At 43.5% G+C, this 18,296-nt stretch overlaps 1 protein-coding gene across 19 annotated transcripts in view; it reads left to right on the top strand.

The window, feature by feature from the left end:
- szt2 (SZT2 subunit of KICSTOR complex) overlaps positions 1 to 18,296 on the top strand; it is a 112,949-nt gene that overhangs the window by 79,228 nt on the left and 15,425 nt on the right. For 18 of the 19 annotated variants that reach the window (XM_082506006.1, XM_082506005.1, XM_082506002.1 and 15 more), the window contains 7 exons: positions 3,902 to 4,157; positions 4,231 to 4,310; positions 6,188 to 6,313; positions 8,775 to 8,977; positions 10,683 to 10,779; positions 12,658 to 12,738; positions 14,011 to 14,085. In XM_082506006.1, the coding sequence (XP_082362132.1) occupies positions 3,902 to 4,157; positions 4,231 to 4,310; positions 6,188 to 6,313; positions 8,775 to 8,977; positions 10,683 to 10,779; positions 12,658 to 12,738; positions 14,011 to 14,085 (918 nt within the window). Of the gene's footprint in view, positions 1 to 3,901; positions 4,158 to 4,230; positions 4,311 to 6,187; positions 6,314 to 8,774; positions 8,978 to 9,685; positions 10,581 to 10,682; positions 10,780 to 12,657; positions 12,739 to 14,010; positions 14,086 to 18,296 lie in introns of those variants that run through there. The other variant, XM_082505995.1, reaches the window with a different exon arrangement.

Below are 18,296 nucleotides of genomic sequence, written 5' to 3'. Positions count from 1 at the left end.
TGCCTCTAAAAAGCACGGCTGCACCTTCTGTTTCTGCTGCATCTGGTGGGGAGCTGGTGAGGAGAACAGGATGCTAGCTCAGGTGGAATCAGCCTGGGAGGGTAGCATCTGCACTCGCGCTGTCACAGGAGGCAGCAGCTCCCGGAGCACACTTCATGCAGCTGTTGTGTCCCGAGGACGAATTTGTGTGACTCCCACATGGATGGTGATGTCATTACTTGATCCAGCCTGTTAGTGGTCCTCGTGCTATTTATGAGTTTCAGTGACGATGTGTCACAGTAATGTGTTTTCATCTTGTACTATGATACAATAGTTGTATAGAGAGCTGCAGGGCTGCATCTCTGTGGTTCCTCTTACAAAAAGCTGAAATCGTCGCGGCTTATTACAGTAAATAAGCATCGTTTATCATTTTTGCAACATGCACACAAAATGCTAATGCTAGGCTATGACAGTTGTAGCCGTGGGACTATAACCACCTCTTAGCATGTACGTAATTAGCCCGAGAGGTTTGGGATTTATCTGAGTGTGAGTGTCATTTTTAAATGAGCATTTCTTGCTTTTGCATCAGAACCATTTCTGCTTTGCTCCGTTTGTCCTCCTGCAGCATTTTCTGTACGATCACTGTAAAGTTTGGCTTTTTAGATACAAGAGGTGTTTTTTAACTTTGGTCTGCTACTAGTCGCCCCTACTACACTTATCTCGTGTAAAATATTCAATATTTGGGAGATGCTGCAGTGTGCAAACTGTTTTCAGTTCAGTCGATTGACATCCTGTGTAAATATTGGCAGGCAAAGACTGTCACTGAAGCCTCTTCCATATTTATGCCACTTGCAGCTTCATCAAAGCTCGCTGTGGCTCGATTCAGCTTTGTTTTCTGTTTTGCGTGTCTCAGCAAAAACTGCTGGACACCCTTTATTAAATATGGAGTTTTGGATCAATATGCAGTTGATGGTGTTGGCAGCAGAAACCAAAACAAGATTTTTCAGCCACACGACTAAGCATTTTTATTCTCCTTGATTATTACCCTTCTCTATCTGCTGTCTTCTTATGTTGTCCGGATCATATCCTGGAAATATAACCCTGTCACATCAGCGGCCTTGTTTTCCAAAATGGAGGACTTAACCACCTCAGTGCAGTTTAGCCTCTGTCAGTTTCCATTCATCCTCCTCGATTATTTATGATCCTCTCTCACACAGAGGGCTTTGGGTTGTAGGTTTCTGTAGTCTGCTGTGCCGCCTGTTTAATAACTGTTTGCAAAGCATCTTTTACATCCCATCTTCCCTCCCACTCTCACACATCAGCTGTCACATCAGCTTCGCTGCTCTGAGGACAGCAGTGCAAGAAGGCTCCACTTCTACAGCTACTGATTGATTTTACAATCGTTTTTCCTGGTGAGATGAAGGGGGTGTCATACGTGATAGTGTACTACAGATGGCTTGAGAATTGGGCGACTAAAAAGGCTTCTGTGTTGGAACATCTGGAAAAATGTAGGCAGAGAAAGCAGAGTGACGGCATCAGCGACTGCTGCTAAAATACAAGAGACATCATGCAAATGATAAAGCCATCAAGCCACAGAGCTTTTCAAAAATCGATTAAAACTAGCTTGCATCGTGCAGCATTGGCGTAGATGGAACATTGATTTGTAACCTGTGATTCAATTCAATTCAATTTTATTTATATAGCGCCAAATCACAACATAAGTCGCCTCAAGGCGCTTCATAGATACAGAGAGAAAAACCCAACAATCATATGACCCCCTATGAGCAGCACTTTGGCGACAGTGGGAAGGAAAAACTCCCTTTCAACAGGAAGAAACCTCCGGCAGAACCAGGCTCAGGGAGGGGCGGGGCCATCTGCTGTGATTGGTTGGGGTGAGAGAAGGAAGACAGGATACAGACATGCTGTGGAAGAGAGACAGAGGTTAATAACAGATATGATTCAATGCAGAGAGGCCTGTTAATACATAGTGAGTGAGAAAACAGTGATGTGAGGACACTGCAGTTTATCAAGTTTAGTTTGTTTACAGATGTGAACCTCACAGATGTGCAAGACTACTGTATAAACATGAAAAAGGATTTGAAGAGACATGAAAAACGAGGCACAGTCAAAAACTTTTATTTAAATATGGTCTAATCCGGCGGTCCCCAACCGGTTTAATGTCAGACGGTATTTTCACAGACCGGCCTTTAAGGTGTGGCGGATAAATACAGCAACATAAAATAAAACCCGAGCCTCAACTCTCGCGGCCCGGTACCAAACGACCAGTGCCGGTCCACGGCCCGGGGGTTGGGGACCGCTGGTCTAACCTTGTGACGAATGGATTCAGAAACCCTCTCATATTATTGAAGGAGTGATTATTTAAAAAGCTGCCACCTCATGTTGCACAGCCATGTTTTTCATGTCTTCTTTTCAGAACAAGAACTTTTGAATTGTTTCGTTTAGGGGACATCTGTAAACTGTAAAACACAAACCTCTGTGAACAGGCCCCCTGCTGGTGGTGGTAGATGTGAGGAAGAGTCCTAATCTGAGCCAAAGCGCTGTCCACGCAGACTAGCCAAAGGCCCAGCTACAGTGGGGAGCGAGTATTTTGGGATCGTTCGATTGGAGGAAAACTCCTGGAGTAGATGCGTCTGTAGAACACACTAAGGGACGAGGTCTTTGGTGACTGTTCGGCTCTTCTCAGATCGGAGATCACTGGTTGGATAATCAGCATACAGTACTTTTCCAGTATGGAGAAGTATACCGAGAGCAAAGAGTGCCACCCTTCCCCACCATGTCAAGCTGACCATGGTGTTGTTTAAATAAATCATGTAATGCTGTTTTAGTTTGAATGAAAGTTCAGTAAAATCCAGCAAAATGTCATGCACAGTGTGAGCAAAACAGACGGACGAAGGGACTTATTAGACCCCGTTTTGCAGCCGAGAATGACACCAAATGCCCTTTCAGTCTTCTCCCTGTGGCCAACAACAAAACAAGCGCAAAGAATAGAAAGAAGCAAACTTTTCCTTTCCCTCCGATGGCCTCGCTCTTCATCACGGCATTACTAATGAGTGCGGACAGAAGGCAGAGTCAGAGCAGCAGAAAATTTGCCTGAACAGAACTTCATCTGTCAAGGTCCTGATGAGAAGCAGAGGGAGCACCAGTGCACGGTTTGACCCCCCAGCCTGTGGGCATGGTGCAGCCAGCACTGCCACACGAGGGGCATCTGGGCCCTGAGCTGCTCCGCTGAGCAAACTCACCCAAAAGCTCCTGTCAACAGCAAAAAGAGAAGAACAGACAAAACTAATATGCAGCGCGGTGACTGCAGCACGTCGCTGCGTCATGTGATAGAAGAATGCAAATGTGCTTCCTGTCTGTGGTGTCCAAGGCTTGAGCATCCTCAGGTTAAGGCAGAATTAATCACCTGATGAACACAGACTAAGATTTCACGTATTAAACTCTTTTAAGATGAGTTTTAACGGACCATACAAAAACAAGACCTTTCCAGATTATTGAGTTCCCTCTTGCTGCTTGTGAAATGACTTCTTGTGAAGGACTTGGGCCCAGACTTCTCTTCTGCTGTGAGCAGCACTGTCTGAGCGATGACACCCAGCAGTCACCACCACAAACATCAAACCCTCCAACACAAGCTTCTCATACAGAAACGCCAACCTGTGGCTTCAGACAGTGTTTTAGTGGTGACTTTAAAAGCTACTGTGCTGTGCTTGGCTCAGATATAAGCTAGCATTTGCTAACAGTAGCCCGGTGAAAGCCTGCTTGGCCAGACAGGAAACTGCGATTCACTCGACAACTATGTAATAAGAGTGGTTTCCTGAGGTTACTCAGGAGGTATTTAGCTGCTAAGTGAGGTGATGGCGTCATTAATTGTCGAGGTATTTGATTTATTCTCTATCTTGATCAGGATCCCAACCCATTCCTCGGTCCCTCCATGGAGCCTGATGCATTGCTGCGTAGCGCAGTCCCTCCTCTGCCCAGTAAAGAGCAGGGCAGACTGGGAAACTCTGGTCGAAGTCTTGCTCCCCTCCACTTTCCCTCCGAGTTGCTTCCCTTTGATGAAGCTCTGAGGGACGTCTGCACCATTCGGCCTTTGATGGACGGAGATGTGGTGGCTCGACATGGCAGCCAGCTGTTGGAGATCAAAGCTGCTGAGCGGAGAGGTGAATAGTTTGACCTGTACATTAAACATGATGTCAGTTTGAAAAATTAATGGCTTTGTTTTTATTCTTACAGAATTAGAGAAGCAGATGAAGATAGAGAACCTGTTCGTGACCTGGCAGCAGAGGTCAGCACAGTCCAACATGCCCATTTCAGTAAGTACCGTATTTCCCGGACTACAAAGCGCACCTGAATATTAGCCGCACAAGCTAAAATCAGGGGAAAATCCTGTTTTGTACATACATTAGCCGCACCTGACTAAAAGCCGCAGGTGTTTCAATGTTGACTTATCATATGCAAGAGAATATGCACAAAGGGAATTGTCAGGAAAGAGATGGCTGTTTGGAGACATCACTTTTATTAATATTTTGAAAAACAAGTTATGGGTACATATTTGCACATGTAGTACATAACAGTAACCTACAGCACACCAGAAAAATAGATCCGGACTACCTTTTAGGCTCAGGTGCAGTGACACGGCTTTAACAAGAAGAAAAGTCAGTCATTCACCATCTTTCTCTTCTTCCTGCGCTCTAAAACCACCAAAGTCCTCTTCTCCAGTGTCGGAAACGAACAGGCTCAGGATGGCTTCGTCATCCACTCTCCGCTTCTCTCCTTCGTTGTCACTTTCAAAACCAAAGAAATCCTCGTTGTCAGTGTCAGAGTCGAACACCCTCAGAAGGGCCGTGGCGGTGTCCTCCTCTCCATCATGCAGCAGTCCAGCCCTTCAAAATCCGTTGGTGATCGTGGATGTTTTCACACTTTTCCACGCTGTCAGAATCCACCGGTGGAGTTGGGCATAACTTGCTTTTCGCAAGTTTATCGCCGCTCGTCATCCACGCCTCCCGCTGAACGCGTAGCGTTAATTTGAAGTTTGTTTTTCGCGCTACTTCGTAGGGCACTACGTTGCCTGGCGGACGGACATGTGACTAACATACCACTCTTGAACCCCGATCCTTCCGCCAGGCAACGTAGTGCCGTACAACAGCGGAACAAACAAAACAAATCGTCTTACGATATGACAAAAATCATGGAAAATCCATAGAAAAGCCGCACCTGACTAAAAGCCGCAGGGTTCAAAGCTTGTGCAAAAAGTAGCGGCTTATAGCCCGACAATTACGGTATTTTCAACAGTGTTTAACCCTTTAGAGCCGGTCGCTGGGGTCACACAGGCACCTGCAATGTTTTTATTAAACATCTGTAATTCCCATAACTCCTGAACCAGTTGCTCAATTGAAAGAATTCCCACGCTTCCTGAAAGCAGCGGCTCAGCAGGGTCAACGTAAGTAAATGTAGCCTTAAAGACAGCTGTTCTTATAATGGAGCCTGTGGAGTGTGAGGAATGCAAAACAAAAGAAAGTTAAAAGAAAAGCAGCACACGTGTCGTTATACTTTCTGAAAAGCCTGCCCCCTGGTGGTGATAGTTTTAGTTAACGTTCATAAAGGGGAATCACAAAATGCACCTTTAAGTTCATAATGATGATGGATATTTAAAACATAAACAGCAAATTGTATTTGACCAGTAAATTCTTCCACTGTGCAAGCAGCATAATCTCAGATGGAGCTAATTGCACTCGACTAACCCGGGGGAACAGCGTCTCACTGCTTCATGTCTTTGAGGGGCTTCAGTTACAGCTCACTCCTCGGGGAAATCATTTTGCATCGCCTTGTTTCAAAGTGGGGAATATCCGAGCTAATTAAAAAGGTTCTATCTGACACCGTGACATCTCGAGAGGTTACACGGTGGCATTAAATTTACAAATTTGATATTTCAGCAGTCGCCCACATGGTGCTCTTACTGAAGCACATCCAGCAGGAGGTCTGCAGCCTGAGCTGAGTCTGTCGGGGCCAGGACCCGTGTCCAGTGCAATAAACAAGCTAAATTACCTGTTGGCTGTAGTTTGAATGCTGATCTGCTGCTAAACGTTCAGCCTGGTGTCATCTTTGATGTTGCTGTGGTCTTTTATGTCATCCCACTTGCAGTTTCATACTTTTACCATTTCAGTAAGAGTTACCTTGGCTGTCTCTGCAGGGGACAGATTTGGAGACTCTGAAGCAGTCGTCCCGACTGGTCCACTACTGTGCCACCCCTCTGCTCTTTGACCCCGTCTTCCGCAAGCAGATCCAAGAGGAACAGATTATTCAGCCTCTAGAAAAGGTTTGTTTTCCATGCAGCTAAAGGCAAAGTTACTGGCAGATTCATTTTTCACTTTAGACATTTTATTCATATGAAGACCGAATATAAATACAGTCTTCAATTTCTGATCCTGTGTTTAATGTTCCTCTCTTACTTCATGGTAAACGCAGTGACTCCAGGTTAGGAATCCTCTGTTTTACATTCATGCTTGATTTGAGATGTTCTTTTACAAAAGGATTTGCTTTAACGACGACACAGAAAACACATCAAATATTTAGACTGAGAAAATGGATCATTTTGGTCCAGAAGAGTCATTTTCAATTCAACGGCAGGAAAAATGTTTACAAAACTGGAGCAGGGCGACGTGTAAACAGTGTAGCATCGCCCCTTCTTTTAACAACAGTCCATAAATAGACTTGGAGCTGAGGACACCAGTTGCTGGACTTTTGGAAACAAATGCTGTTGTTTATTTTGGTCCCTTTTTTTAACTTTCCCTACGCACAGCATTATACATCTGTAAAGACCAGAAAAGGGCTGAGTGAGGATGGGCAACTCTCCGTTTAATCCATTTATTGTGCACAGATAAGACATCTGAGAGCATCATATCACAAAAGGCTATTCATATCATCAAGTATTTCCAACACTGAGATCCAGTTTGTTCTTTCTATGAAAAGGCCTCAAATACTCCAAACGAGTGAGCGGGTAACCCTTTAGCTGAGGAGAAAACATGCTTTCATATTAGTCCTGTTAGTCATTTGTTGGATATAAACCTTTAAGGGCCAGAAGATATTTTCACTGAGACGAGATCCTGAATGCAAACTCTTACTGCTTCCCAGAATGCATTTATTCGAACACACTGCTAATTATTTCCACATTAAAGCATAAATGAAGCTATTCTTTGCTCTGGTGCTCCGTAGGTTCATGTCAACCAATTATTTTTGCAGTAGCCTAAAACATGCGTTGAATGTGTTTTTGAATGAGCCTTGGATGCCTTCCTCCACTCTTCCTGGGAATATCGTCGTGTTAGTCCTCTGCAGTGTTTTTACAGAAGACTCAGAGGACTCGTCTGCTAATAAGTGATATAGTTTACATATCAACCCCTTCCCAGAAGACTAGTTTTTCTATTATGGTCAAAGAGGGAATAGATAGTGACTGATGAAGTTAGTTAATTGTAAGTATTTAAAGCCTTTTTATTGTTATTTAACAACACAATGAAGGTTTTAGAGGAATTTATTTCAGAGCCTGATGTTTCCTAAAGTATCTCAGTCTGGCCCCAAAGTGTGTGACTAGATTTGCTTAAGTCTTTAACAACGACAGTATCATCTGTGCAGTGTTCGATGTGGCGTTCAGGCTGCTGAGCTGTACATCCTGTTTCATTACCCACCAAATGTGTTCAGTTGACGAAAGGTCTGCAGACACTTCAGTTCAGCATACTAAGTGTTTGCTTGGGCGCGTGTGTTGCTCTAAAACCTGCATATGCTTTCCAGCATTGACGGTACCTTTGCAGAAGTGCAAGCCACCAGTTCCAGCACCTTCTGAACTGATAACTAGCAGATGGTCCCTCTCCTCGTTAGTCCAGAGGAACAAGAATTTCAAATTTTGCTTCATCTGATCACAAAACAGTTTTCCATTTTGCCTCAGTTCATTTTAAATGAGCTTTGCTTAGTTGAAGATCATCTTCTGTGCCTCTCTACATCTTACTCACCTGTATTAAAGGAACCCAGTTAGCTGCAAAATGCTCCTCCGGCTGGTTTACCCCACCAGCCTCGTGTTGTTGTCATGCTGACAGATGAGGAGGGGGCTGTGGACACCCGACTTCCTCAACATGAGCTCAGCTGCAAAACGAGAAATGGTTTTTCATGAAAGAGTAAAATGTCTCAACATTTGATATGTTTTCTGTGTTCTGTTGTGAAAGGAGTATTGATTTACACAGCACTCCAGCATGTTTTATGTTAGTGTTGTAAATTTATTCCCTGGAAGTTCCTTTCAAACCTCAGGAGGAAGTTTTGTAGGATTCCAGCTTCTTTCATCTGAAAAATCTCACAATCGGAGTCACTTTGGTCATTTTCAGTACAGGAACATGTTGTATGTATGGAGCACTTTGTGGTCGACAGGCTTCAGACAGATTCTGGGATGTGGATCAGTTTGTGACGTGTATTTCCACATGTGAGCCCCGGTGCTCCTGCTTCCTGTCAGAGCTGACAGCAGCCCCCTGTCTTTCTGCCTGTGTGCTCTAACTCTGCACATGTCGCTCTTTTCAAGTTAAACAGGCCTTCATCAAAGTTCAAATGCTCTTTCCATTAGTGGTGCATTGATCTGGATTATTCAGACGTATGGCTTCTTTGTTTCATCAGGCTCAAAATGAAAGTTGTGATTTTCAGTCATCTTTTAGAATTTTGTATTCAAACATGGTTCATTTCTTTGATATGTATTCAGGCCATGTGCACTGTACTATAAATTCTTCTGAAACTGTGTGTGTCAGAAAAGGCATCGCTCCAGTGATTCCACGGCATCAGGTCGGGACCGCAGCTACAGCACAGACTCAGCTGACATGCTGCCCGGCCGACTGAAGGAAGAGTCCTGGCTGCTTGAAATTTCCAGCACCTTCCTTCAGCAGTATGTCCAATACCTGCAGAGCATGGGCTTCATTTTGGTGCAGGTCCGGCCTCAGTCTCCAGCTCGCAGGTGTGTTGGATGTGTGCTTTTCAGCTGTTGCTTCCTTCTAATGTACCCTCAACCCTTTCAGCACCTGTGCGTCCCCCTCCACGAGCTCAGACGTGTTAATCAGAACTTTACGTTGAATCCGGGCTGCTTGTTCTCAGAGATTTCTCTTTAATGCCCCCATTTAAATTCAAATTGTATTTGTCACATACACAGTGAAGTGCTTAGACAATGTTGCGAGATCGATCAACTTTAGACCAGACAACAAACGACGGAGGCTCCGGAAAAGTGCAATCAAACGATGAGTTTTATTATCACAGAACAACCAACCATCAGCATACGGATTGTTTTGCTCTGACAAGAATACACTGGGTTCTGGTTTTATAGGACAAGATAGCACACCTACGTCAATACAGTTCAAAAATACATGGTGACAGACGGGCAAAAGTTCAACTCGTACAGACAAGGGTTCATCACGTACATATAACCTTACACCGACATATAACTTCTCCTTTCTACATTACTTGCCTTTTAAGGTAATAACTTCAGGTCTTAGCTTTTCTGAGAGCTAATAATGGACCCTCGTCATTAATCACTAAGTAGAGTACTTTTGCAGCCAGTCTCAAACTGAAGCAGAAGACGCTTAGGCCTTCACTCAAACCTGCTACTAGATTAATATGTGTATTGTAAGCATGCATGCAATTAACCTGCTATGTTCTCATCTCCCCTCAGCATGTATCATCTGGACACTCTCACCAGTGAAGCTTAAAACCTTCTAGAATGGAACATCAACTCTAACCAAGCACATTTATGCATTGTGTATAAAATGAACTCAACCTGTAAAAATAGAAAGGTCAATGTGATGACAGACATATTCAATGCAATATAAACCCTGCAGGAAATATTACTGATAAATGATACTGTGAAACATGTTATTAATACATTCTTCATAAGGCAGATTATATGGTAGCAATAAAAGAATCTCTGAATCCCCACAACAACTGCTCGTGACCTAAAATAAACGACTATGAATAGGATAGGAAATAAATATGAAAATAAAGGGTAAATTTAACTAGGAAAGAATAAAGTAAAATATAAAAATTAAAGTTAAAAATAAAATAACTGTACAACAAAATACACAATATAGAAAATATATAAGAGAATATGAAGAAATATGGAACAAAAGCAGCTGTACGAGTATTAAATGGTAATGAAAGAAATGTAATGTCCAGGGTTGGGCACATGTTTAAGTGTCTTGTGAGTGATTGCATCTAAACTGGGGCATGTCTAATGGCAGCAGTTAAAATAAAGGCTTTCATGTGTAAGTCCATATTTATGTTTATTAGATAAGAATAAACAAGTTTCATAAACTGTTTAATTAGTAAACGGGTGTTTTTTTCTCTCCCTTTAGTGTGTAAAATGTAAGACAATCAGGAATCATTAACCTCCAGTCTTCTCTCGCACTGTCGTGTGTCATACTTGTCTATTAGTCATCTAATCGCATATGTTTTGATTCTCCTCTGACCTTTGACCTCCATCCACTGAGGCAGGAAGCCTGAGCGTCCTGCCTGCTGTCACTTTCTCAGTCTGTGTGTGACTCGCACTGAATTGTCTTCCTGCTTGGATATTTGCTGCTGGCTCTCTATGAGCCTTTGTTGGGTTTTTTATAGTTTAAGCAGATCTTTACTGACCCCTGTCCCCCACTCCACCCCCACCCCCTGTCCTGCAGCATCGCCCGCGCTCGTGCTGCCATGTTGAACTCTATGTCATCAGAAGGCAGGATGTCTTTTTCTTATGTGAAGCAGAAGAGCGAGGACAGCCCTAAGGTTAGTGTTCACCTTGAAAATGCTCTTTTATTCACAAAACTTGGGGATAAAGTCAGACTGTGCTGTGGGAAAACGGGTCCAGTGAATTTCTAATGTGTCAGTAAAACTAAAGTCTCCAGCATCTCCAGAGACGGGTATTTCCTCTACGTCTGATTTAAACTTTTTTTATCAGATTTGACTGAAGAGCTGCCACAGCCATGGTTTGAGCTGTGGTGAGGCAAACTCGAGGAAGACTCATGTACTCATGCACGCTGAGAAGTTGACAGTTTTAGATCTTTCTGTATTTTTAAAAAACAGATGTGAGTTCCCAAAGACGGTGTAAACATGTGTGTAATGATGCAACAATGGAAAAAGACTGCAGCGCTGCTTCAGGGGGTCAAGAAGCTGTTTTGTTTGTACTCAGGCAGTGGTAACCTTTTCATTGCTGCTAACTTTAATGAGTTATGGCGTGTAAAAAGTTCCTCTGTGGCACAACTTCAGCACCTGGCAAATATGGACGCTCTCCTCGATTTAACGGAACATCAGCCTGATTTAAAGTAGGAAACAAAATGTGACGCAGGTTTAAATGTTGTCCTTTCATTGTGTGTATTTATTGTAAATAATCACACTGTTTAGGCACCAGCAGCTGCACATAATCAGACACAGTAACGTCTTATTGGGCAAATATAAACCTGTTTACCTGCTGGGTGAGACTAACATGCACACCTGCATCCTGAAACAGGCCACAGTGAGAAATCACAAAATTCAGTTTCATCACTTGTGATCCTGCAACAGCAGGCGGAAAATCCAGATCCCTTCTGTCCCAGCTTTTAATGACGTCACCTTCTATGTCGTTGCTATTTGAACATGAAAACCACAGCCAGCTACGTAAAAAGAGAAATGAAAAAGATTCGCAGTGGCAGATTTTACAATATCAGCCACAGGCCTGATCATCTGTCTCTTATTTACAAAGCTGAGGTCTGAATTGCTCTTATGCACTGGACCTTTCACGTGCTGCAGTTGGAAAGTTACCTGCATGGTTTGTTGGCTTTGCAGCCACACAAAGATCAACCTGACCTTCACTCACTGCATCAGTCAGGAGTTTCAAATCTGTGCCGTGATGCTGTCCAACACAGAGCTTTGGACTCGTTTGCATATTTATTGACTCGTCGCCCCCCTCCATGTCTGCAGATTTACAGAGATGCTAAAACAAAACTTTGCTTTTAGATTAGAAATTAAGACGGCAGGGACGTCTGACTGGATAATGATCGAATCCAACACCGGTGGGTTTTTGTCAAACAAAAACATAATGCGGAGTGGAGGTGTGCCTCCTGTGACATCGCATGCTTCTTGCAGCAAGCACGTTGGCTCCACTGGGGCAGCATGAACCTGACGGACGTCTCTACAGGTTAGATGAGCCTTCTGTGAAACAGCGGAGAGACGGGCAGATGGCTTCAAACCTGTGGGAAGCAAGAGCACAATAATCATGTTCGTCAGCTTCGAGGAGCTCGGTAGCATAGCTACGTTTGGTGCTGCCCCCCCTCCACTGAATGCTTTGTTTGGATGCGCCCTGGTGTTTCGGAGACCATGAAAGCCTCTGTGCACAGATGGAGGTCCACACCACATATGTGCATAAATAAGACCTAAATCCCATTAGGCTGAGATGACAGCCCTCGCTTTGATATCAGTCCTTCCCTTTGCTTTCCAAACCTGCACAGCAGTCAGTCCACACAGTGGGAACAGTTTGTTGCTTTAGAAACAATATTGTGTTACAATAAAGAATATCTACCATTATAACATTAGTGTTGATGAGGGTGCTGGAGTAGTACTATGCTACACATAAAGGTGGTGCGCATTTAAAATGTTACAGTTACAAACTGTGACTGTTGTGACCTTCAGACTGCGGCGTCTGGGACCACCGCATATCACCTGCAGAGGGCGCTGCCAGGAGGAATCGTGTTGATGGAACTGGCTTTTCAGGTGAGAAGCGCTGTCCTCACTAATACACTGTATGTGCTAAAATCACAGTGGTATGATTCTTTCAGTTCTTTGAGACAGGCGAACAGTTTAGTTTAGATAATGATTAAAAATCTAATGTGATGGTTAAATGTTAAATAGTTAAAGGGATGATGGGTCACAGCGATCAGCGGCCAACTGGCTGTTCAGACGAGGTCCATGTGACGCTGATGGGGATCGTTTCCAAAGTTCACAGTTATTCTGTTCATCCTGGAGAGATCCGGTCTGAACGCCAGCATTTCTAACACTTTGTTTCTGGTCGTGTTGGTTCTGCTGCAGTGTTGAAAGATGCTAAAAAAGGCAGCAGTGAGAAGAGAAGAGGTGCTGAGCAAGTCGAAAAGTGTTCAACTTCAGATAAAAACGCTGAGCTTGGTGTCACTTTTCACCTTGCTGTCAAATTCCTGCGAAGGAGAGCGCGACACACTGACCAACAGCCACATCCTACTGGTAGCACTCAACAGTAATGACCTGCTTAAAGCCCCAAACTCTTACAGTAGTGAAAGGGAAATAATGCTTGGAGGAACTTTTTGTTTGCAGTGCGTCTACAGCAGGCAGTTGGTGTCAGGTACTTCTGTATCATAGGAGTGTGTCAGACAGTGAAACGCTGTGCTGCCAGAGTGCTCTCGAGCATCCCCAGTAAAGCATTTGTACCTGTGGTCAGTGTCTCAGTGTCAGCAGCGCTGCCACTGCAAACACTCAGAGTGAATCAGTATCAGCCTGCATCGTGGGTCCCACTGAGTAACTGGTGTTTCCCACACTAGCATCTTTCGTTAGGCCTTCAGTCGTGTTCAGCTAAGGTCTTCCTCCCAGGTTGTTATGGCAACCTTTTTGTTTACTGTGTCCCACACTTAACGTACAACGAGACAGAACACAACTGGTGTGAGACGAGTGAAATAAGCCACAGTGTTTGCCAAAACCTATTACTGAGAGTGGGAGGAGTGGGTAATCACTGCTGTGATGTTGTCGTCGCAGCGCTGTGCGTTTGGCCCCGTGCTGTGTGTGTGGTCTGATATCCTGGCACTATGTGTTTGTTTTTGCCGTTTGCTCATCCTTAGCTACACGTGAAACGTTTTGACCTTTCGACATATTGTTTGTTGTGATGGTGAGGATAGATTTTTTCCACATACAAGCCTTCAGCTCTCCTGAAAATCAGCACATTGACTCCCTGTGTGCAGTCTTACGGATTATTTTACTCTGGTGTTGAGTAACCTTGTGGTCTTTGTGTCACTCCACCAGGGCTGTTACTTTTGTGTGAAGCAGTATGCACTGGAGTGTTCCCGTATTCCCATGGGCCAGACCGTCAACTCGCAGGTAAATGCTTGACACTGATCTGCACTGCTGTGTGGACACACAACACTGAGCTCCGTGTCCTCAACAAGAACATAAAAGAGCGAAAAGGAAACACAAACCAGAACACAAATGATCACAGTGGGAGGGCAGGAGTGCCGATCTGTGTGCATCATGTAGGTTTGGGGTTCTGACTGGTGTTGGGCTGCTGGGCTCTTTATGATCATGGGCTCAGTCAAATTTAAATCCTTAAATCTTTGTTTAAATCAGTTTTTGTAGGAACTGATATACTTGAAATTAAAGCCGTTTTTAAAACACCTAAACTCTTTCAATATAAATGCTGAATAAATTCCTTGTAGTCTGAGTTGTTTAAAAACCACATTTTTTGAAGCCCTTCACACCATTAGTGCCTCACGTGAGTCGACATGTAGACTTTATCACTCTGACTACATTTTCCCAGCTGTTAGCAGTAAAGCAAAATAAAAAATAAGATAAAATAATCATTTGAAGCAGCCAGTTCCTGACAGCATGATGGGAAGAGGTGAACCACACGTAGCTTTTATGCTAGCTTTACTGTAGTTTAGTGTTATTTTGCCTCTTCTGTTCGTGCTGCAGTTGAATATTATTATTGCTCTGATGCAGTTTAAGAGCCACGTGGTCAACAGCAGCTGTTCAGTCTGGTTTACAGCGTGTTCGCCCATTTCTTTACTTCTCGTCCGATGTAATTTCCACCCTTTGTCTGTTTATCCACCGTGAGCAGAAACACACTTATTAATAAATAAGAAGCAGATACAGATTTGAAAATAATCCTCTGGCTGAGACAGAATAACCTCCACTGTTGTTTCACATCTACTAGTCATGTCAGGTCCAACTAGGGTAAATTTCTCATCATAAGGTGGCGCAACTTAAAAGTGTCGGCCGTAACCATCTATGAGAAACTACACTGCAGTGACCAAACAGGCTACAGCTATTCAAACACTCGTTGTTGGAGCCAAAGCTGCTCTCTGACATCACTTCTCTTCATAGCTTTCATGGACAGAAGCTGCAGGTTGAAGAGCATCTATCTATGCTAGCTTTTAGCAGATGACCTGCTTATCTTGGTTTCATTGACCTCTAAGTGGGAGGATCCTAGGATTGGAAATTTAGCACTTTCAAGTCTGAGGCCTCAGACTTGAAAGTGCTAAATTTCCAATCCCTTTTATGGTACAGGATTTGTGGCAGTAGTAGGTATCTGTGTATGCAGAGCTTAATCATGGCGGTAAGTAACAAATGCAGGCATGCTGGCTTCCAATGACCCAACAGTATGTAGCCTGATGTGGATGATGACGTGTGTAGATTCAATGCTGGTTTCATGGGAAATGTGCTGGAACAAAAAATGAGTGTCAGTGCAGCAGTACAACAAAAACACCTAAGATTTAAAAAACCTACAGCAGGAGAAGCTCACACGGGAGACTGCAGGGGGCACGTTTCTCTTGGTGACAGTAAACAACTACAGCATGTAGGCAATAATGTCTGTCTGCAGGCTGGGTGGAGGACCGCTGCATCATTCAGCCATCAGCTGGAAGCAGGTAGAGCCCACTCAGAAGGTTGCTGCACCTGTGAAGGAGATGTAGTATTTCAAGGCCTTCACATAGTAGAGTAGAGTAGAACCGTACCCTGTGGTAAAGACAGAGTATGAAGGCAGAACTGTAGATTTGTATGGCAGTCAGCATCACACCTTCGCCTACGGCCACGAGCAAAATAATGCGAGTCTGCGAAAAAGCACGACACAAGCTTCCTCCAGAGGATGTGTGGACACAAGAACCAAAGTAGAATGTCAGCAAAAAGAGCAACAGGTCAGTGAAAGTGGCATTTATTCAAAACACAGTACAGTAGCAAGGACATCAGCCAGTTCAGGAAGTGATCCTGTCGAGCACTTCTGACCAATCAGTCTGGTTGTTTTAGACTCTCTGTGGAAGTCCCACTATTTCCTGTGTAAGCAGCAGTCTCTCAACTTTAAATTGAGTTGAGTGGACAAATTTGTGTTGTAGTGTTAAGTAAAAATGGTGCCGCTGTCCTGCGTTTATCCTGCTGTCTGTGCTGTCACAGGACAACCACAGGCAGTCTCAGCTGCAGGGACAGCATCATGGAGCACAGTGAAATGAGAAACATGTTCCTGGACTCGCCTAACCCACCTTTAGGCTCGTGAAACTAAACTAAACTTCTCAGCCACAGAGGGAGGAAACAAGAAACTGCTCCAAATGTTCCAGTTCTGCAGACTCGTGCACCTCCAAGCTTATCGACTCCTTTTATCAGTGCTGGCATGTTATGTTCTGATATTTGCATAAAAATGGCATCAAGCTGGTGTCGGAGAAGCAGCAACAATGAAGCTTTTTTTCTTTCTGTTGAGACTCAGATAATGAAACATGAATCTGGAAATATTGAGGCGATCGATAAAGAATCGGACCTAATAACAGCATTCGTGTCTTACAAGTCCCGAGCTTTAGTCTTGTCTTCGTTTTAAATGTGTTTTATTTATGAACAGACAGAGCGGCTGTAAAATTCTGAAACAGGATTCAATCACAAATGATTTTTAAAAATATATCCGCATTTTCTTGATCTGCACATAAAAGCTAACAGCTGTTTGTTATTTTCTGTTTTGAGTTCACATGTTTTGAGTAACTGCCTGTGAAGATGAAATCCTGACGCTGTCCAGCAGCGACTGTTCATCTGGAAAGAAAATCACTTTGCTCCAGTACTTTCACCATCCAGGGTGTTTTTCACACTGTGTCACTTTTCAGATTTCATTGGGTCTGCCGCTCCGTGCTGTTTCATGCTGTGCATCCCGAACATGTATTACTGCAAGGAGGAAAAGTATTTTAGAACAGGCACACATGGCCTGCCTGCTTTTAGCGACAAAGTGAAGTGGAACTTTTTAAAAGCCCATTTCAATCTAAGTGGGCGTTAATTCAACTGTTTGCAGAGCTGTTTAGTTCTGCAAACAGTCAGCTGGTTTTTATTTATTTCTATTTTTATTTAAATTTGCCTCCAGTTTCAGACCCGCTGTTTCTAACAGTTGCTGATGTTTAGCTGAAGGGAGAAATAAGTCCAAGTTCTCCTCTCTGTGAGGTCTCCTCCGATCATGCACGAGTGACAGTTGCTGCCATCAATCTGGACGCCAAATATGTTAAAGCAAATTCAACATTGGTGGACTGTTTCTGACAATGTGTGGCTTTAGCCTGCAGCTCGGCCCCCTGACAGTATTTTACTATCAGCCATGTTGCACTTCCCATCTCATTTCACCTCGTCTGTTAGAGCATACTCCACGTGGTTTAATCTAAAGATGCATTATTTATCAAATGTATTATTGTCTGATGCATAAAATAATATGCTTACAACACAGCCTGAAGAAACCAGAGTCAAAGTAACAACAAAAGTACTTTGGAAATAATTCAGGTGGAACCTTTTCCAAGTTTTAGGAACAAAAGGATGATCAAACAGCCTTTTGATCCTCTCATCATTAGTTGTTGTACTGGTCCAGCGTCAGAGGAGCATCCTTTTAGTTTTTGGCAGCTTCACTATAAATCATTCAAACATACAAAAGTTACTAAACTCAAAGGATGAATCAGCGTTGTTTGTTTGACATATCACATAAACAGCTGTGCAGATGACACACAAATATATATCACAATGTCACCAGGAGACCGAGGCCCTGTACAGGCTCTTGGTAAATGCATTGAGGAAATCAATGACTGGTTGTGCCACAATTTTCTCCAGCTAAACAAAAACAAAACTGAGGTAATAGTCTTTGGCGCCAAAGAAAAACGATTACAGGTCACCAGAGAACTTCAATCTATACATCTAAAAACCACAAACCAGGAGAGACATTTGGGTGTAGTGATGGATGCAGACCTAAACTTAGAAAAACACATTAAGACAATAACAAAGTCAGCTTACTATCACCTCAAGAATATATCAAGGATAAAAGATCTGATGTCTCAACAGGACCTGGAAAAACTAGTCCATGCATTCATCTTTAGTAGGCTTGATTACTGTAACAGCATCTTTACAGGTCTACCTAAAAAATCAGTCAGACAACTACAGCTCATTCAGAACTCTGCTGCTCGAGTCCTCACTAAGACCAAAAAAGTGGACCACATCAGTCCAGCTCTGAGGTCTTTACACTGGCTGCCTGTCCGTCAGAGGATAGACTTTAAAGTTCTGATGCTGGCCTATAAAGCTCTGAATGGTTTAGG

This window comes from Aulonocara stuartgranti (assembly GCF_965226115.1).
Source record: "Aulonocara stuartgranti genome assembly, chromosome: 15".
Taxonomy (NCBI): Eukaryota; Metazoa; Chordata; class Actinopteri; order Cichliformes; family Cichlidae; genus Aulonocara; species Aulonocara stuartgranti.
This window is presented reverse-complemented; position numbering and strand designations above follow the sequence as displayed.